A 22,350-nucleotide genomic window follows, 5' to 3' on the forward strand; every position below is an offset into this window, starting at 1 on the left:
TGAAGTGCCGTTTCTATACCAATTTCAGATACTATGAGATATACTAGAGAGGTTTTCCGGTATGGTAATCCATAGTTCCATAGTTAAACAAAATATTGTATATTTATGTGTATAAGTCATGCACACAAAATTCTGCTGTAGTAGGATAGCATTTTAACTTGTAAAAATTTAGATTTATAGGAGGGCAGTGCATTCCATTTTTATGTTACTCTGGGCTATCTATTTAGTTCATAATAGATATGACTGTAACTATTTTATTTATTTTTTAAATAATTATAATAAATTTTTGGAACTCAACTAAGCTATTATGATTTCCACACAAAAAATAATTTAGATTTGTAACCAAAGATCATTAAATTTATAAAAAAAATAAGTACCCACCTACGCTAAGTGAAAATAACTGTTACCTAAAATATGAGCATTTCAGGGAAAATTCCACTTGTAGTTACTACAGGCACACCAAAATTTTCATTTTTTGGGTATAATTTAAAAATTAAAACATCTAGAAAACTTCTCTTATCCTGTAGATTTGTATCAATCTTTAATAATAATCGAGATACAAAACCATGACATGGAAAATGAGAGACTAAATACAAGCCCGATAATATTATTAAGTAAAAAACTAATAAAGCTCAAATGTATTTTTTAAACAGACATTTAAAAGAGTGCATTACTGGCACTGGAATCTTTTTCTATGCTTCTAATAAAAATAAAGAAAAAATAAATATTATCCCGTCCTTGCATTTTCTCTGCCAATATTCCATGAATATATCAAGAATAATATATCTGGAGTTGCATATAAAATAAAAATCGTGGAGTTAGATCAGGAAAACAACCTTCAAGATATCACAGAAAATCATAAACCACCTTGGAGTTGGATTTGAAAAACGGAAATAATTTTTCAAGTAGCTACAAAATAATTATACAGGGTGTCCCATTACTTGGTAGGTACATAAAAGTCGAGTACAAATAGATGAGGTCAAAATAATATCAGTTCTTCATATAATTTTTTTTATGCGGACCTTCGTTAACAAGTTACGGGCCGTCAAAGGTGAAAATTAAAAAGTTGTTTTTATTTATAATATAAAATAAATAAACAATTAACTTTAGCATGATGCAAATTTGGTGATCGATAACACACGCGTATAGCTTGTTTTTGATGGTGTAAGTGAAACTTCATTTTGCCCAGAATGCCAGGGACGGACTATGCCCAATGGTTAACAGCCCAAAATTTTTGCATAGATAACGATTGCAATCTGCCTGTATCAAAAATAAGTTCGCTGAGGAATATTCCAACGATAATACCGTCTTGGTTCAACTCGGTAAAATTAACAGTTTAGATAATATTTGTGATTTTATGTCACAGTGCACATCGACGGCGCATCCACCATTTCTTGTCTTCAATTTTTAATTGGACATAATTACTGTTTTAGAACCGTACATACTTTTAAAATAAGAGCCTACAAAATTTTGCTGTCTGCTAATGTAATTTTCACTAACAAAATTGGATAAACACACAACACATAACACAAAATAGAAAAACAAAACAAGAATAAGTTGAAGGCAGTTAAAAAATAATTTAAGCGAAAGAAAACTCAAAATACATTTCCAATATGGGCACCTTCCTTCTCCACACACTTCCTAAGTCTACGAATGTTATTTGTCTGTACATGAAAAAGCATTTCTGGGATAATAATTTAATGGGTCGGTATGTTTTTGAGGTACGCCTGAATGGACATCGATATTTGGAGTTTTTACACAATAATTTGCAGCCACTATCAGACGATGTTCCATTAGTCACCTGGAGAAACGTTTGGTCATGCACGATGTACGAATTTATTTATCCATTGTGTTTAGTAATAAGCGGATTGGACGAGTAGGCCCAATTTCAAGGCCATCACGTTGTCCAGACTTTAACTTGATGGACTTCTTCCAGTCGGGATACCTGAAAAGTTTAGTGTACGCAACCTCAGTACAGACAAGGGATGAATTGCTACGAAGAATTAATTTCCATTGTGATAATATTAGACATACCCCAGAAATGATTTTTCGTGTACAAACAAATAATATTCGTATAGACTTAGGAGGTGTGTGGAGTTCCCATATTGAAAATGTATTTTCGTAGTGCTCTTTCTTTTAAGTTATTTTTTAAACTTATTTTAACTTATTCTTGTTTTGTTTTTTTATTTTGTGTTATGTGTAGTGTGTTTGTCAAATTTTCTTAATGAAAATTACAGTAGCAGATAGTAAGATTTTCTAAACTCTTATTTTAAACATATGTACGGTTCCAACAGTAATTATGTCCAATTAAAACAAAAAATGGTGTATGCGCTGCTCGATATGCACTGTGACATAAAATCACAAGTATTTCCTAAACTGTTAATTTTACCGAGTTGAAGCAAGAGGGTATTATCGTTGGCAAATACTTCATGGAACTTATTTTTGATACAGACATATTGCAATCGTCATCTATGCAAAAATTCTGGGTGGTTAACCATTGGGCATAGTTCGTCCCTGGCGTTCTGGGCATAATGAAGTTTCATTTGCATCATCAAAAACAAGCCACACGCATGTGTTATCGATCACCAAATATGCATCATGCTGACGTTAATAGTTTAGAGACAAAATAAAAATAACTTTTTAATTTTCACCTTTGAGGGCCCGTAATTTGATAACCAAGACCCGTATTTGCACTCGACTTTTTTGTATCAAGTACCGTGACACCCTCTATTTATTTAATTAGTTATTTTTTAAAAAGTTTGCTTTCTGATTATTGCTACAAATCAAAATAATAAGTACTGCATTAAAATAATGTTGACGATTATTTTACTTTCTAATAATTAAAACTATAAACTTTTTTTTATTTCTATTTTCTTCAGAATTACAAAAATTTGAGTAAAAAATTATATTTGGTCTTCAGAATACGATACGACTGAAAAATTCTGTAATGAAACAAACGATATCAAACATCAACATTTGTATACAACAACGTATTTTTTTATGGCTGTTACGGTTCTTCTAGAAAAACATTTTACAGAAATGAAAGTCGAACTCTTAGTTTATTCTCTTTCTGTTACCGACACAGCAGCGATGTAAATTTGACGTAAACATAAATCATTCAACAACTATGTTACTTTTAGCTTGAAAGAGATATTGTGTTAAAAACTTTAATGTACTTTGAGAAGTATAATTCCAGAAATGATACACATGTTGGTCTTGAAGTTTTGATTAGAGATTTAAAGCGAATAATCTCTTCATTCAGCTAAAACTTTAGCAGATTTTATTTCGGGGGTAAAATAGAACGAAATCCATTTATATACCAGAAAGTCTACAAATTTAGTAAGTAGTAAATTTTGTATATAAGAGTTTGAGTGGAGTCAGAAGTCTTATTGCAGAATATCAGCCAAATTTATTTTGCTCAATTGCAATACATTTGTAATAATAAATAATTTGTGATTTTATTTCAATAATTGTTTATTTAATAGCTTCCAGAAAGTAATTAATTTAAATTTCAAACCAATCTGATAACGTAAACACAATATAAATTAATAGTGTGATGAGAAATAGTATCTTGGTGCAGGACATCCTCATTTCAAGCTACATGTATATTTGGCGGTCTCCTGCAGGCAACCCACACACGTTGGATGAGGGAAAAGCCTGAATATCTTCTGGCCATGCCTTTGATAGTTCAGTATTACTACATACATGGTACATTCTCTATGTGGTCGGATATTTTTTCGCGAAAGAACTAGATTTGAAAATGATCTAAGATAAAGTATAACAGAGGGTTCCAAAATATCATGTAACATTGAACGGTCATATGCTCGTAGCTCTAATAAAAAGAAAAAGAGGCCTACTGCTTTCTAGCTTCTCTTGCCATAACAGTCGCGCATTTCAAAGTGCGGATCACACCGTTCACCACGTGGCGTTGTCGTCCTCAATATGCATATCTAAACCAAAGCGAATTTTTTCGGATAATAAGTAGGCTCTAGGCACGAGCGTCTAATATTACAAATAATTCTGCAACTTCATTTCATATTCTACGACGCATCCAAATCCAGTTTATCAACAAGATAATACCAATACGGCAAGAATAACATTGGCCTACTTTCACAAATAAATGTCTGGCCATGACCACAAATATCTTAGATCATTCCCATTTGAACATGTGTGGCACGTATCAATAGACCGCCAATTCCTTGGCACAACTTTCACTTATTGAAATATGCCGTCGTAGATTGCCTTCATAAGATTATGAAAATGTATTTTAACTTATTTCCTGGTGAATCATTGAAGTACATGCTTACAGATTCAACCTTTGAATCATTAATTATCATGTACACCATGAGATGAGCAGATATGCGTAATAGATAAGCAAAATGTTTCCGGTCTTACAGAATGAAATTTTAGAACTTTGTGTCAAGGTTTTATTGTACAAGAAAGAAATATTTTGTAGTTCTCAAAGAAATTACTATCTGCACTAGAACATGGTAATTGTTAAAAGTACCATATTCTTTCGGGTTATTATGCTGCCATTTATAGACTTACATTGCACTTCCTTAATCTGAGCTTGAAAACTTTTACCTGACCTTGTTATTCACGGGCCAGACTCTGTAGAGGCGGACCTGCTATCACAACTCCTTGATGTCAATTTGGGTTCTTGTAGCTGCCTCTAAGGCTGGATGAAACCGCTTCTCAGGCAGTGGTGGTCTTCCGTGATGTTCAGTTGTGACTTCCGTAACTGATTGCATCTCATGATTCCAAACGTTTCACAATCTGAGGAGCGATTCTATCTATAGCGGCCTTACAAGAACCGAAAGGAATTGTAATGCATGTCATTGACAAGTGTAGATCAAAGAACTGTAACTAGGGCTAAAGAAGGGCAATGTAATTCTATAACTGGCGATAACCAAGTACACCGGCCACGCAAAACAATCCGAGAAATCATGGTAATTAAATATCACCACAGGCTGTGAAAATTTTGAAACCACTAAGATAAATATTAAAGCAATTTCAAAATTAGCAAAAGTGAACAGTTGGTACGATATTTATTGAGATAAAATTCCAAGAAGACCTCTGCGTTACTTTCTTGGAATTAACTGCATTCAACACCCGCGGTATAAATACATTGATGGAAAATTTCACGTCCCTGCTGTAAATTCTTACAATAGTTCCGATAACAGAACTTTATTGGCTTATTCTTTTCTTCGAATTCTATCTCAACAAATATTGTACGAAACACGAAAAAAATCGGTGTGAGTGAAAGCAATAAAGTTTCGGAGTGAATCCACTGAGTGAAATTATTGAGTACATTTTCACTCAATATTGGGCATTTTACTCATTTGTGATTATATTTAAACTAAGTACTTTCACTCAAATATTAAATAAATTCTTCACCTAAAGTCGTATTTGGTGCAGTTGTACCTAATTCAGAGTAAATGTCCTCATTAGTGAATGAGATTAAATGTATTTAACTTCTAGTAATTTAAATGGCGCCATGAAGATGGTACCACTTACATATTGCTTCTGTAATCTCGACCACAGTTGATAGGGGCCCGCTAGATGCTACAGAAAAGCGTGATCGCCAGGAGAACAAGCCCGGCGGTAGCGGATCTCAGCTCACGGGTCTCAGCCAGGACAGAAAGAGGCCCCGCGAAGTGAATTAATTTCATCACTGTATATATCCTAATTAATTATTTATGAGTGATTTATTTTTGCACTCAGTATTTAGTTAATTAAAAACCAAATCTGTGTAAAAAATGACTTAATAATAGTTAAATTTAAATCATATTAGAGAAAAAGTCAACTCTAAATTGGATTATAAACTCAGAATAGAGTCAAAAGTCTCTCAATTGATAGTTAGCAGTCACTCAGATTTGAGTAAAACCCACTCATTTCTGATGCAATAGTTTCACTCAGTTGTACTCAGAGTGAAAATTTCAATCGATTGTGGACAGAAATAGATACATTATTGAGTAAAATTGAGTGAAATTTGAGTACATTTTTTTACAGTGTATTTTATAGCAAATCATAGATCTCCATACTCTTATTGTATCACCCCCCATGAGAAAGAATATGATCACGATATACCTGTATTACACAATAATTTATCATTCTAATTATTGATTACCAACACTATTTTCCTATATCAAACTGATCAACTTCGCTTATCAATGTTTACCACATGTTGTCTCTCCAAATATTAATAACGTATTATTGCCGAGCTAAGTAGTGCAGCTTTGCTAACAGACTGGCACATTTCACCAGCTCTAAAAGCTTTCAGTCGACAGTAAGGAGCTTATGAGTGCATCATGTAGCAATGTAATAAACCGTGTGGATATAGCGTCAACATTTGTTTTCAGGATCTATGTCTTAATATTATAATGGAATATTTGGTCGTCTGCTGATTGGTTTCCTACGATAATTACTAATATTCGTACAGTGTGATTCACAACTTACTCAAATAAGAAAATATTTGGATGTAGATCCACACGAACGCCATAGTGAAAAATAACAATTAAAAATGACACCCCGAAAATTATTTAAAAATTTTTGTTGATCAAATGAGATGTAAAAAAGTTAACGCACAAAAAGCTAAAATAATTTAAGTTTTATCAAAGGGGTGTCTTGTTTTAGCGATTTTTATTATTGCTTTTATTATTGTTATTAATTCGTATTATTAAATGTAATCAGTAAGTGTTAAACAGTAATTTAATCAAGTAAACATTAGTACTTACGTCATGTTCGGAACTTTGTCAACCGATTCGTAAACATTTATTTTGTGTACGTCTAATCTTATTTTGACAAACTAAAAGACAAATATTCCTTCTTCTCGCTGGTTTTGTAGTCATAAATTAATTAACTGTAATTCGTTCACCAAAATCATCAGTAGTTTCTACTTCAATAAAATATCGCATGAGGATTTTCATTTATTCTGTTTCGCGTAAACATAGTTTTATCTTTAAATAATACATCAGAAAATAAAGCAATATCGATTAGTATACATAGGTCATTTTAAACACTTTTAAGGCAGATGTAAACAATAATTCGCAATAATAAGAGCACTACGAAAACCACAGTAATAATGAATAAATTTGTAAAATCAAATCAGAAAAAGTTATCAGAGGCGCGCAAAAACACTTCATTATACGTCAGACATTTTCATACATACTTCCCGTCATATATTTTAATAAAACACTATTGAACTTTATGGTAACTTTTTGGTTTTAAAAGTACACATATCTCCAGTTTTTTTTTTTTTGAATAATTTGTGAATTACTCTGTATACCAATGGCATTTTAGAAATAATTATTGGGTTTTTAATAAAGTTAATAACTATCCTGTTAATAGCTACATCTTTTATTTCTACAGGGTGGTCCAAAAATACCGGAATGGCAGGATATTTGGGAATATTCAAGGGTGTAGAATTTTGCCCTGGCTATCCGATGGTGACCTTGAATTTGACTGGACCATGACCTTCAAGGTCGTATCAAGGTCACGTTTTTTTTTTTTCAAGGACCCCATAATTTTGACCAAGGAAATGGAAAAAGCGGAAAATTTTACACTCGGATATGACCTTGAAATGACCATGAAGGTCAAGATCAAGGTCAAATATCAAAGAAAATGGAAGGTCAATAGTGATCGCCGATGACAACATACGGACACGGTCAGTTATTAGAGGTCACTAAAGGCAACAGTAGGTCACTGTTGGTCATTAGTAGTCACCAAACGTAAAAAGCGGTTATTAAAAGTCAATAGTGGCCATCGAGGGTAATAGACGGTCTTGGGTGGTCAATAGTAGTCCTCGTTGGTAACGGATTAACCAACTTGATCTTGAAATGACCGGAGAATAAGGAATCTCAGGTCAGGGCGGGGTGAAATCCAAGGTCAACAGTTTAGTGCTCATCAAGAATCCTAAAACTATTGTCGATAACATTTTTCCTGGCGGTTATACTGCCATTCCGGTACTGTTGAGCCATTTTGGGACTTTTTTGATATTTGACCTTGATCTTGACCTTCGTGGTCATTTCAAGTTCATATCCGAACGTAAAACTTTCCGCTCTCTTAATTTCCGGGGTCAAAATTATGGGGTCCCATTCTCGTGACTTTGATATGACTTTGAAGATCATGATACAGGTCAAATTCAAGGTCACCAACGGATAACCATGGTAAGATTGTAAACCCCTAGTCTTCTACCTTTACTCTACCCCTTGAATATTCCCAGATATCCTGCCATTTCGGTACTCTTGGAACACCCTGTATATTTTAATATGAATGTTTAAAAACTATTTTTGATCAATGTACAGTTTGTGAAATTTCTGAGCAACTTTAAGAATCTCGAGTTTGTAAGAAGAACGATTCGGTATTTGGAAAAAAATCCAGTTGGGACCAGTACCATGAGGATTATTTGCAATGTTGCATAATTTGATCGCGATTAGCGTGCCTTTGAAACAAAATATCCAAGTATTGCTCCAAACAAAATTGTGACAGTTCGGCTAAACACCCACGATAACGATTAAAGTACTATGATTACTGACTTCATATGAAGTTAAGCCGTATATTCTTTAAATTAAAATCAATAAAATTGAAGCATACCCCGTTCTTTGCGTGCAAAAGTCAGTTGTATTTTCTTTAACTAAAATTTTATTTGAATAGGTATTTTATTAAAATTCCAATATGGCGTCCACAAAAAAGAACAAAAGTTGTTTGTAGATTTTACGTCCTGGTACGTTCTGGTTTATTTGAATTTTGAGTTTAAAAAGTTCATTTTTTGTTTTTTGATAAAAAAAATAAAAACCGAATCAAAGTTTTATGGGTTTCATTGACAACTTCACAACGGAAAATAGATAGACCAAATTTTTCTTTGGCATCATCAAATTTTGCAACTTTGTTCTTGTTTGACCTTGAGTAGCGGTATATTTTTTAAAATAATTTAAATAAATCCTCAAATTATGCTACATTTTATAGATAAACTTTAAAAATTTACTGTATATAATCTGTCAGTGATTCGTTTACCATTGTTCAGTTCTTATATAGCTAGTTCATATATGGAGATTTCTAAATTTGTTCCTAAGTTTGATGAGCTGTACTTTATAAAAAAAAAATTATACCAAAATCTCGTCCGTAATTGTTTACATATAATTAATATTTCTTAGAAAAGTCGTCACCCACAAAGAAAAGGGCGTTCTTCAGCAACCCAAGAACAAAAAGGGCGCAGGAGATAGAAGCCAAAATGGCAGGAAATGAATCGCCCTTAAGGGACCTTATACATCCAGCTTACAACGAACATCTGAAGACACACAATGCTGTTACATTCAAACTTGTGCGAACGGGTGAGTCATATTTCATATTTATTTCTTTGTTATGTATCTCAAGTGATTTACATAGGAAATCTGTGAGAATATGAATTATTTTTTTTATTAAATTCATTCCCTGGAATAAAACGTATCTAGATTAAAATATGTATGTCTTAAAAGAATTTTTTTTTTCAATAATTCTGATATACATACATACGTACTTTCTTAGGATATTCACTCTAATAAACATGCTTTTGTTTTGACATAAATAATTTACAAAAAGAATATTACACAGGAAAAAATGATTACTTCGTATCAAAGATAAATTTATTTGGTATACTTGATTTGGTATAACATAACCTTGAATTAATAAACCCGTTCTTCAGTCAAGATTTAATTAAGTGAACTAAATGTTAAATTAAGTAAAATTATGCATTTATACGTATTAAATTATTGTATCTTTCATACAAAATAACATAACCTCACAAAAAAATGTTCTGTACCACAGACATGAGTAGGTACATAGATCTTGTGTATTTTTTTATGATTAATCCGAATACACAGCCCAAAAACCGATCTGACAGGACATTTCTTAGTAAAACGTTAAAATATCCCCTAAAATGGGGTGAAATAGTGAGGTATAGGTATTTACCACCCAAAGAAATGTATTAATTGATGACTTAATACGAGAAACATTTTTGGAACCGCTGATGTCGTCGATAGTTCGGCTAGTTCTGTTTACAAGTGTTTATACATATCGTACAGATTTGCAGTTAATTCACAGTTTTCATCAGCGGTCCTATAGTTTACTATTCATTGTGAGCACAAACGTCTTTTCTCAAAAAGAATATACAGTTAAAAGTAAATTAATTAATACTTATTTTCTTTGCAACTTTCACAATAAAAGACGTTTCAGCAATGAAAACTAAAGTAAAATTGAATTGATAATAACCTAAAACTGAACGAGCAGTTTTTCTGTTTACTATAAAAAAAACAAAAAATCTACAATTATTTACCTTTTTTATCTATGGAACGATTCCAGAAGTTCTCAACAAGTTTTAATAATTTCGGTCATTCTCAATTTTTAACACCGTTTTTTAGCTTTAATGGTTTTGACAATTGGAAATGCTTAAAGCATTAATTAACTTACCGTTAAAAAATCCTTTTCTAGTTTGCACACTGTAATAAATTTTAATCGAATGTTTTCAAACCATCTGGTAGCCAATAATATCAAATCCTGACATTTCATATTTGAGGGCTTAAAATTAAATTTAATGAATATTGATTTGTGTTTTACACGATATACCTTCCTAGAATTTAATAATAAAGGCATAGAAATCAATTACTGAAAGGTACAACAGTGCGGCACCATTATGTTAACACCTACATAAAAAGTACGAAAATAGGTTAGTAGGGTGTAAAATATTTTTTGTGGAATTATAATAGTTTTCAATTTTCCTTTCCATACATATTCATTATACGTTTTCATTTTGTTGTCAAAATTCAGTATTTATGATTCACGTAATTAAAAAATATTTTCATGATAGTATCCGAGATCGTTACGTTGTTTTATTGTTATATTATTGAGTTATATTTGCATTCCTAAATAAATCAAAAACATTTTTGCAATAATTTCCATTGTTTCCATTTTTTCTGCTGGAAATAATAATTTAGTAAAGCGGAATTTACAACATTCGTAGTAATCAAATATAAGTAATGACAAACTGGTTTTATTTGACTATATAATTTTCTGTCTTCTTTCGTGCTAGTTCATATCATCGTGTCTATAATAAGCTACCTGCATTGATAAAAAATGATCATGTTTATTTTATTTCTGACAGAGATTTATTACTAGTGCTTTGTTTTATGGATTGATAATAATGGTATATTATTAATTATCGCAAAAAGTTGTCTCTTAAATTTCCTTTTCATTTATGTACACCTTCCTTGTTAAACTTCTAAAATAAGATTTACCATTAAAAATATTTTTGTGCTTGAAATACCATTGTTCTCGGAAATATTTTCAAACTTAGTATTTTAATTTTTATTACACATATTTTAGATTTAATGTGATATGTAGTATGTCATGAAAGCTGAGGTTTATTGTTTGTAGGCACCGAATATATAGGGTGGTCCGAATTTTATACAGGAAACTTCGAGATCTCTTGAAAATAATATGAGTTTGCCTTATAAACATTGGTCTGGAACAGTCCCGTTTTAGAAACAGGGTAGGGTGTTGAAGTTGTTAAAAAAAATTGATTATATCTTATATCTCCGAACTCTATTACCCGATCGCAATAAAATTTGGTACAGATAATCTATGACAGTAGGCCTTACATTCCCTAAAATATGAGCTCTACAGGTACAACCAGTGGTGTACAACTGGGCAGGGGTCCTCTCCTTTTTTTATAAAAAAAACCTACGCCACTGCATTTTTTTAGTTATTGTGACGGATTTATATTCTAATGCACAAAATACGTGCATTAAATTATTAGAGGATGTTCCATTAAATATACAACAAAATTGCTGGATACAATGGATGGTGCTCCTGTGCATTCTGGGAGAATAATATAAGAATGGCTTAATGAAAATTATATGGGGCGATGGATAGGTAGAAGAGCAAATGCCAATGTTAACTATAATGGTGCAGAGGGTCCAGTGTCTTGGCCAGCCAGATTGCCATATCTAAACCCCCCGGACTTCTATGTTTGGGGTTATCTGAAAAGTAAAGTTTATTCAACTCCAACAGATACATGACCACAACTACTGCAACGAATAGAAGACGGATGTAATGAATTAAAAGAAAACCACCACATGATATTAACTTCAATTAATTCCATTAATAGAAGATGTCAGAAATGTATCGATGTGGGTGGTTCGCATTTTGAACAATTTATGTAAATACGTAGCGTTAATTTTGTTTCTTGTTTAGTTGCTGTTGCTTGGTAAATATATTTTTATTATTATTTTTATATGAATTGTTCTTATTTGTAAAGAGTATTAGGCCCCTAGGGAAAACTAAAACACGCCAGGAACACTACCTCACAGGTGGTGTAAAAAGGAGTGTATATAATTTTGTTGATGTGCTTACAAATTGCACTCACTTTTAAGCATAAACAAATATTCTTGTCATATTATGGTTAGAATTGTCTGCCACAAGGGGATTTTATTCGTATGAATAACTTGAGAACAGCGAATCTTAGGGAAAAAAATCAAGTTACCTTTTTTTGTATTTTGTGCATTAGAATACAAATCAGTTACACTGACTTGTAAAAAAATCAGTGGCGTAGGTTATTTTGTAAAAAAAGTGGTGACCCCTGTCCAATTATACACCACTGGTTGAATCTTTAAAGCTCGTATTTTAAGGAATGTAAGACCTACTGTTATAGATTATCTATACCAAATTTTATTGAGATCGGGTAATAAATTTCGGAGATATAAACAAAAAATTAATGTTTTTTAACAACTTCAACACTCTGTATCTCTAAAACGGGGCTGTTCCAGACCAATGTTTATAAGGCAAACACATATTATTTTAAAGAGATCTATCTGCCCTCGAAGACCACCCTGTATACGTTATTTTTTGGAAAAAATACAGAAATGAAAACTTCGTATTGAACTACATCTTTGTATTAATCTAGCTATCTACCTAAAGAATTTCAGTGTTTATTTTTATAATGAAGTGCTCTACTTCCTCGACTCAATTTGGATTTCCCGTGTTACTATTTGTTTTTGATAAATTGAGTGCTCTTTTCCCAGATTCGTCAACTTGAACTTCGATGTATTTACATTTAAAAGGCTTGATCTCTGAATATATTTAGGTTTTCGTTCATATCTTGAAATTTTTAAATAAGATTTTCTTTATTTCTAATAACTATAGAAAATAAGCTGCATTTATATGTCGATATAAACGGTATAGTAACAACAAACATACAGAACTAATGTCCTTCATTTAAACAATACAGGATTTTCACAAACTTGGAGACGATTTTTTTAACAATTTTTTTTAAGTAGAATGTATTAGGTAACAATAAACATTATCTACAATGAAAATTCTTAAAACTGAAAAATAACTCTTGAAATTAGTTATAAAAATGGCGAATGCTTTGTTGTAATTAATCGTTGATAACACAAAGAGGCGTAAGAAGCAAAAGTGCAATTTGAACTGTACGAAAATAATGTAAAGAAAAATTATTATAACAATTTTTTTGTTACATGTACCTTGAATACCGTAATACTAATTATGCACCAATTTTTATCATAAACCCAATCAGTAACTCAAGAACTATTGGAGAAATAGACTTCAAACTTGGATAATGGCTAAAGGGTATCCCAAAATTCAAGCAAGAAGTAATTTTGATAGAAAACACAGATTTTTAGTTAAAAATTGTAATTTGTTTATTGATTCAGAAGGTATACAGTATAGGGTTATGAATGGAATCTTTTGTCAAAATTTTTATGACCGCTTTGCATAAATGCAGCTGGATTTCCCTGATAGAGCGTTCAATTTCTTCCTTCAAGACGAGGGTGGTCGTAGGCTTCTTGACATGAATTTTTGACTTCAAAAAAAAAAAAACAAAGAAAAAAGTTCAACGGCGAGCACCATTAACTATTACACCCCAAATGCAACAATTTGTCGATTAATGAAGCCATTAAGATAAAAATGAGCCTCATCGCTGAAGACGACTTTCATCGGAAAATCAGCACTCACTGGTCGTTGTTCCATAATCCATTCAAGGAACTATGTTTGCTTTGGGTGGTCAGTAGGCTTTAGCTCTTGAGTTAACTGAACTTTGTAAGTATGAAGATACAAATCTTTGATTAGAATACGCTGTAGTGAGCTTCTCTAAATATCCAATTTTGACTACGGTGCCGAACTAACATTCCTGGACTCTCAGCAACACTCTGACGATCTGCTTCGATGTTTTGTGTTGAATGACTTGTTGAAGGACGGCCAGAATGTTTAAGATCACTAATTGATTCAGTCTTCCTGAATTTTTCAATTAATCTCTTCACGGTTAATGAAGTTAAATTATTAAGCCGATCATATTTTGTATGAAAATTGCGAACTATAGTTTCCAAACTTTCATTAATTTTTAAATATTGTTCAGCAATGAAATTGCGATGTTCTTTCGTGTACCGCTCCATTTTCAACAACGCCAAACTTTTGGACACCCGAAACAAACATATAAAAGTAACCGCCAAAAGTAAGTTAAAAATAAACTCGTAATTACGAGGAACGTCCAGAAAGTAAGTTCCGTTTGGTAATAAAATTAAATTGTGTACAGATACAGAAAAATTATTTATTGCACAAAATTCTGCAACTCTTAAACTACTTTTCCACATAACTGCCGAAATTTTGCAGGCATTTGTCATAGCGTGGCACAAGTTTTTGTATACCTTCTTCATAGAAGTTTGCCGCCTGTGACTTCAACCAGTTGTAAGTTCCGCTGCAGCGCTGCGATCGCAGTTCCGCATATGCACGGTAGACGCTCTGTATCAAGGAGAAGAAACGTGCGCCATTTGGAGATCGCTGTCAGCCACGTACGCTTTGTTGTGCATATTTACAATGTCGGTGTTGATTGAAAATCCCGCCGCTTGTGAAATCAGATCTGTGATTCGTTTTCTGAATGCTAGGAAAGTGAAACCAATTGAAATTTATCGGCAAATTTGCGAAGTTTATGGACAAAATGCGATGAGTGATTCAATGGTGAGAAGATGGGTCCGACAGTTCAATGAAGGACGCAGTGAAGTTCACGATGAAGAACGAAGTGGGCGTCCATCTTTGGTTACAGAAGAACTGGTTCACGCGATTGATGACAAGATCCGGAAAAACCGCAGGTTTACAATTAGTGCTCTCGCTATGGAATTTCCCCAAATCTCACGATCACTAATTCATGAAATTGTTACCGAAAAACTGAAATTTCGTAAACTTTGCCGACGTTGGGTACCAAAGATTCTTACTGAGCAACACAAAACAAAACGGATGGGTAGTGCACTTCAGTTTTTGACCCGTTATGATGAAGGCGGCGAAGAATTTCTGACACAGATAGTCACAGGAGATGAAACTTGGGTTTCTTACGACACCCCTGAAAGTAAGCGGCAATCAATGGAATGGAGGCACACTTCATCCCCAGCAAAGGTTAAGCCGAAACAAATCTTGACACCTCGGAAAATGATGTACACAGTGTTCTGGGACTGGAAAGGCATTTTATTCATTGATTTCTTACCGCGTGGTCAAACAATCAAAGCAGATGCTTACTGCGAGACACTTAAGAAATTGCGCCGCGCAATACAGAATAAGCGCCGAGGATTACTGTCAAAAGGTGTTGTTTTTCTTCACGACAACGCACGACCACACACTGCAAATGTGACGAAAAACCTCCTACAGGGATTTGGCTGGGACGTGTTTGACCATCCTCCATATAGCCCTGACCTCGCTCCTAGCGACTTTCATCTGTTCTTACATCTCAAGTCTTTCCTTGGCGGTCAACACTTCAACAATGACGAAGAGCTGAAAGAAAATGTTTCCAACTGGTTGAAGACACAGGCGGCAAACTTCTATGAAGAAGGTATACAAAAACTTGTGACACGCTATGACAAATGCCGGCAAAATTTCGGCAGTTATGTGGAAAAGTAGTTTAAGAGTTGTAGAATTTTGTGCAATAAATAATTTTTCTGTATCTGTACACAATTTAATTTTATTACCAAACGGAACTTACTTCTGGACGTACCTCGTATTTAAATGAAAAATATCCAGACGAATCAAACTTTCAGTAATTTAATTACATGATCTCAAAATGTAGAAAGATTTTTAGAGTCATATAAATTTTGAACAAGTTACTAGTTGGGTTTTGTCTTTATTAAGTTTGAAGTCTATATGCTCAATTGGTGAAAAACTGTATTTCACATCCAACATTTAGGTTACAAAGAAATGTCACATTTGGCTCTTGCCATTTGTCATGTCGAGTGAAATCCGAAGTAAAATTATGTCGCTGCTACACTTTGTGTGTGTTTTATTAGTAGCAAAAATAGTTTTTAAAAAACTAGTATGTAGTAATAAATGAATGAAAGAGGTATAATATATTGTAGTTTCAGAATTATTGATATTTACCAACACGCAATAAATAACAACAAAAGTCTAATATATTAATACGTTATCATAAATTATATTTTTTTTTGACGTCCTTCTTATTTAATTCACACGTGGCTAATATTAAATATACAACATGCTTTTATCATGTTTCTGCTACCAAGCCTTATCTCCGTACATGCCGCAAAAGCGGATAAATATTTGTCAAAAACAAAACAAATGTAATTAGCATAATAGAAAATGAAAAATTACCTGTTTAGACATTAACCAGATATAAATGAAATTAATATTTTATTAAGAGTTGAAAATAAATGTATTATTTCCATGAGTTTAAATTACTTCGACATTCTTAATGACTGACATTATTACCTTTACCTAAGCTATCAAAATTTATTGTATTTAATGATGTTATAGGGAAAAATAATTAGTTTTATTAATTTCTATTTCAATGAACACAGAAACCGATCATGAATTCGACAATCTCTTGGGAAAACCCATCACTTTGCTCGTTGGGAATCAATTCCCATATTTTCCATAATTGGCCCCGCAGTGTACTGCGGCAAGATACTTTAATTCCTCTTGGGTGTCTATCCCAATTTACTACTTAGCCTCAAGTAAATTATAAGCAATTCGGTGCTACACCACGTGCAATAAGAAGTTCGTAAATACGGAAGAGTAGAGAAAGAACAGGTGTATTAAAGTAAATAGTTTCGAGGAGAGTCACGCTTTCCAGATGTGGCGCTTTCGCGAAGTTATAACAGCAAATAGCAGGGCTGTACTCTGAATAAAAGGGTTAATAAAATATTCAGTACAATAATTTACTAGTCACGGAAACTCAACAAGTTCGGATATAATTTTCTACAAAACTATAAAAATACAAAGAAAGTAAGGCGTGGAAATAGGTCTTTTAAAAAACAAACGACTAACAACTTAATGAGATATCAATATACCTTTTTCCAATATTATCACCTGTAGATTTGTTGTAGAGCTCTATGATCTAAGAACTCCTCATCTAACTCTATCTTGTTAAATTCTAATTTGATAATTGCTCCTTCACATAGCTTCCGTTCTCCTCTTCCGAAACAATCTTGGACAACACGAAACCTTCTGCTTCTTCTTCCTCCTTGCACCTACATAGAACCTACCAAATAATGTTGCTGATCGAGTCAAGAGTCTTGCTATAGATATGTGATTCAGAAAACTGCCGTCAACACTTTACTAATCCTTTTATATACAAAACTTTATAAAATTATAAATACTGTTAATTAATCAAGGACATATTCTCTTCCATTGTTTACGATTGCCTCCCTACGATCTGCCAATCAGGAGGATGGGGCGGATATAAAGTAAACTCCCAATTTTGAGATGTTAACATTATGAGAACAGGTGTTATCATGCTGTACTCGATGATGTTTTCCCGGTACTTTTTCTTGAGGCTGCAAGACTTCAGATGTCGGAGTTGTTGGCTATAACCAGTAGTGGTGGTTGCTTTCCTCGGAAATAATTTATAGTAGACAACGCGTTCTTTGTTCCCCCATGGACACATCAATTTACGCGAATGAGTGTCAGGTTTATCTCGGAGAGTACTTTTCTGAAAAAGCTAAATCATGCATTTCTGATTTGGCATTAACATACAGGACCATTTTTCGCCACCAGTAATAATCTGGAATAATCCTTATCCAAGTGATGGAGAGCTAAACGAAGAGGCATAAATGTCGACATTCTGATTTTCGCAATTTCCGTTACCATACAGCAAATATTTTACCTTTGTTCATATAATGCTGTTGTCATACTATGGCCGATTGATTACAGATCATAGTACTGACCAATTCTCGGGTTAATTCATCATGCACTAAAACTTTGAACTGGTTTTCATCAGTCAGTTGGTATTTTTGAGTGTGCAGAGTCCGTTTATATTAAAATGGCTACATTTGAAAGGAAAAAAACAGTTTCATACTGTACTTCCTTTAATAGTGTTCTCAGCCTAAGTGATACAAATGGTCCTAAAGCCATCCGATGCTTTAACTCTACTATATGCAATTAAACAATAGTATGACATTAAAACAACTTCGATGTATGTTTAAAGACTGATTTCCAGTCATATAAATCAAAATATAAATATTCATTATCCTAATATTTACATTACGACGATTAAGTGTTATTCTTTTACTATTTCATGGTGAGAAAAATGTTCGGATAGTTTTTTTATGTGATTACAATATACTTAGATGAACACATTTCATTCTTAATGTTAAGTGATATAGCCACACCTTGAAATGTTTTTTAGTGTTAGACTCACCTCGATTAAAAGGTTTAGAATTACCCATTCCATCATTTCATAATTTCCATATTGTTCTCGTTTCTGTGTAGCTCCTCATTCTATCTTAGGCATCCTATTTTCTTTTAACGTTTGTGTATTTGGCTCACATTAATTAATTAACGCCGAGGTTTTAAGAAAATTTACGATATTGAAATAACTGAGTTTTATAAACGTAAATGAAAACGGAACAGCTATTAACTCATCAAGGATTAATCAAATTTAAAAGATAATCCCGTTTACTGAATGGCAGTCTTTAACGGATTGAAGTAAAATAATTCAAACTTTTCAAGAAATTAGAATAATAATTTCCACAGTTGTTCCAAAAATAAACTTAAGTGATTACGAAATAAATCTGTAAAACCTTTACAATATTTTAAAGGTAATAATAGTAAGTATACATTATTTTAAACTACTAAAGATTTGTAAATACCAAATTGTTCCAATAATAATAACTTTGTAAGTCTGGTAGTCTATACTGTGTACACTGTTGTGACATTCCTTAAAAAAGCCCTGATGTTTAAAATGAAGTAAAACACAAAAACTGTATAGTGATGTTACTTCGTGGGTTTTGGTTCAAGGTACGATACCACATCTATTTCGTTAGGTTTTAGAAATATTATCAGTCTCAGAAATGTCAGTAATCTCATCTTCAAGAAAGAATTATTTTAAAGATTTTATTCTGTTGCTAATAGGATCATGAATTAGTTTGTAGGCATTTCTATGTACAAACTAGTAATATAAGTACGTTCTTTATTGACTCTCGAACTTTGCGAAATTAAAACTTTTAGAGCTTCAGTTTTTTTTAAATATCATTCTGTTACATCGCTGGTTTAGATTTTTTGAGATTTCGTGAGATTAAGTTCTCTGCCTGGTATTTATACTCGTGTTTGTTATATGCAGGCCCATGGTGTTCTAGTGCATGGGTGCATGGCTTGTAGTCATTGAATACGGTCGTTCTGGTATTCGATTTCTGCGGATATGTCGTTTCTAAGTTCTAGGTTGTTATAACATCTCGTTGGTTGAAAATATATAGTTTATTCTGGATTTCTATTGCTTCCTTCTACTTCCTTGTATTTAATTCCATTCTTAGTTAATTACTTGTGTTGAAATTTGGTGATGTTCGGCTACTGTTTTTTTTATATATTCATAATTTTGAGATTACTGTATTCACATTATATTGTCTATTTCAATCATGCTCCAAAAAATCTTTAGACAGTCTTATAGAAAATGAAGATGAAGGTGTCGGATCTAGTGCCAAAGAAGGTGAAGCTGGAAAATAAGATTGACGATGTCCATTCTATTTTCAACAAAATAAAAAAAGAAAATAGTAGTATAAGGAAGATAACGAGTTTAACGTTATTAAAGCCGGTTTTAAACAACAACAACTATGGAAATGAAGAAAAAATATTTTTATTGTATTGTTATAGGAGATTCAGAAGCTTTCGGAAAATATGGAACTTAGTACCAAGTATTGGTAATTAGTAGTGTTAGTAGTGGTGTTATTTAAAGTCACAGAAGATCTCGATGCGCATGTTGATACAGTCTGATGTAGTGTCAGTGCTCTAACAACTTTTTTATTCAGGACAATAGTCGTATGGATATTTATAGGATGCAGCCCAAGCTTTTCCATTTTCTATTAATACAGTGTAGGAAAGTCTAGATGGTCTATCAGAAGTTACGTGAGAGCGATAGAATAAGCAATAGAAATCCATGTGATAGGCAAGGATGGCTATAATGAAGGCGTCTAATAGTCAACGCCCATTTCGCCCTTCCACAAATAAGAAGTGGATCTTATTTGTGGAAGGGCGAAACGGGCGGTGACTAAGAGAAGCCTTCATTATAGCCATCCTTCTCTATCGCATGGATTCATATGGCTTACTTTATCGCTCTCACGTAACTTCAGATAGACCATCGGTACTTTCCTACCCTGTATACAGTCACAGTAGTCGATAACAGTTACACCTACACGATATGAACTGCAGTGATGAGTCACGAATAACGCGAAAGGATTTCTTTTTGCTTAGAAATATGTTACTTTGACGTTGAATTTTAATAATTTTCTTCTTTCTTTTATTCAAGATATATGTTATTATTAGCTTAACATTATTCAAGCAAGAAATTTTATTTGCTTAAAAAGTTGCACAGTGATTTTCTTTGAGTGGGATGGATTTTCTCAAATATCACCCTGTATATTTCCCAAGAATTCAGTAAACGATGACTCAGATATCCTAAATATGTAAAGAACTAAAATATTGTTACTTATGTATAACATAAAATTATTCCATGCAAATCAAAGCTATATACTACTTTACTTAAAAGGACTTTGCAAGAATATCGATAAATTTGAGCACAGTTTTAACTAAATATGTATTTTTTAATAATCCCTATTATTACTCTTTGATATCGCAATTGCCTCTTAAAATTACTCGTTTCATTGAAGAAAAGTAACGTTATAAAGTCGCTAAGTTTACCGCCGTCCTACCCTTACTTTCAAGGCATTTAACAGTGGGGTCTGATGATTACCTTATCTCAAGCTTTTATCCGAGTAATTTCGCACATTTAGTCTTTCGTTTTATTCTGCCATTTATAGGTTAAGTGGGCTTCCGCCTACATAAGTAGATTAAGCCTAATGGAATAAACGCCGATTGAAGATTTTTTGTGAAGGATGACATTTTTATTCAGGACCAAATTGGCTACTTAACTGCAGATATTGCCAAATTCTCGGGAATTATTGAAATTATGGTCTTTTTTTCATAATCAATTTAGGTCTAATTAATTTTTTTCTTATGTCTTCAGAAACATATTGTAATTATAAATATAAATAGGAAGGTAGAAAAATTAAAATAACAATAAATGTATTCATTGTAAATAATAATATTACGACTTAAGGTCAACGGCAATTCACACTTAACCCTTACTTAACCTAATTAATTTTACTTAATCGTAACCTAAAAATAATGTATATTAAATTATTGATAATAAACAAGTTACTGTACAGATTAGAGCTAATGCTTATAATGTAATTTAAACGATTTATTCACAAATTGGGAGTGACTGAATGAAGGTCAATTGATTGAAATTGTTTCTTCAAATTTTGGGTCAATTTTATTGCAAATTATGTCAATTTTAGCCATAAAAGGTTAAATACATTTGCAAATCCAAAAAATTGTTTCAACTTTGACACCCTGTGGATTAAAGAAACAATATTCCATTGAAGCATATTTGACTCAAGCATATTTGGCATAACTTTGACCTTAGGACTTTCTTGCTCCCATTCTTAATGAAACATACTATGTAAAGATATCTTTTTGCAAGAGGACAACATGATTCAATGAAAAGAATAGGCATCTACTCCGAAATTCTTTGAGATATGAATCGCTTCTTTTTTTAAATATTTCTGTTTCCATTGCGAAACATAACAATTACTAACTTTGGATTGTACAAGATACCTACCTTGGGGCAGTTCTTGTACTTATATTGTTCTAGTTGAGCGAGAGCAAATTCCCTTTCTCTAGGGTACGGGAAAGTTTAAACTTTCGACAAGTAGTTAGATATATTATGTCGGGGAACTAAGGACTAACACTTATAACCAGGTCAAAGCAGGGCAGTCTAATATAAATTATTACATACTTGGAGTTATA

At 32.7% G+C, this 22,350-nt stretch overlaps 1 protein-coding gene across 1 annotated transcript in view; it reads left to right on the forward strand.

Moving 5' to 3' along the window:
* Nucleotides 1-22,350, forward strand: part of LOC108908470 — a 462,859-nt gene that overhangs the window by 48,643 nt on the left and 391,866 nt on the right. The window contains exon 3 of the mRNA XM_018712513.2: nucleotides 9,156-9,332. Within this exon, the coding sequence (XP_018568029.1) occupies nucleotides 9,156-9,332 (177 nt within the window). The remainder of the gene's footprint in view (nucleotides 1-9,155; nucleotides 9,333-22,350) is intronic.

The sequence above is a fragment of the Anoplophora glabripennis genome, unplaced genomic scaffold (assembly GCF_000390285.2).
Source record: "Anoplophora glabripennis isolate ALB-LARVAE unplaced genomic scaffold, Agla_2.0 scaffold240, whole genome shotgun sequence".
Lineage (NCBI taxonomy): Eukaryota > Metazoa > Arthropoda > Insecta > Coleoptera > Cerambycidae > Anoplophora > Anoplophora glabripennis.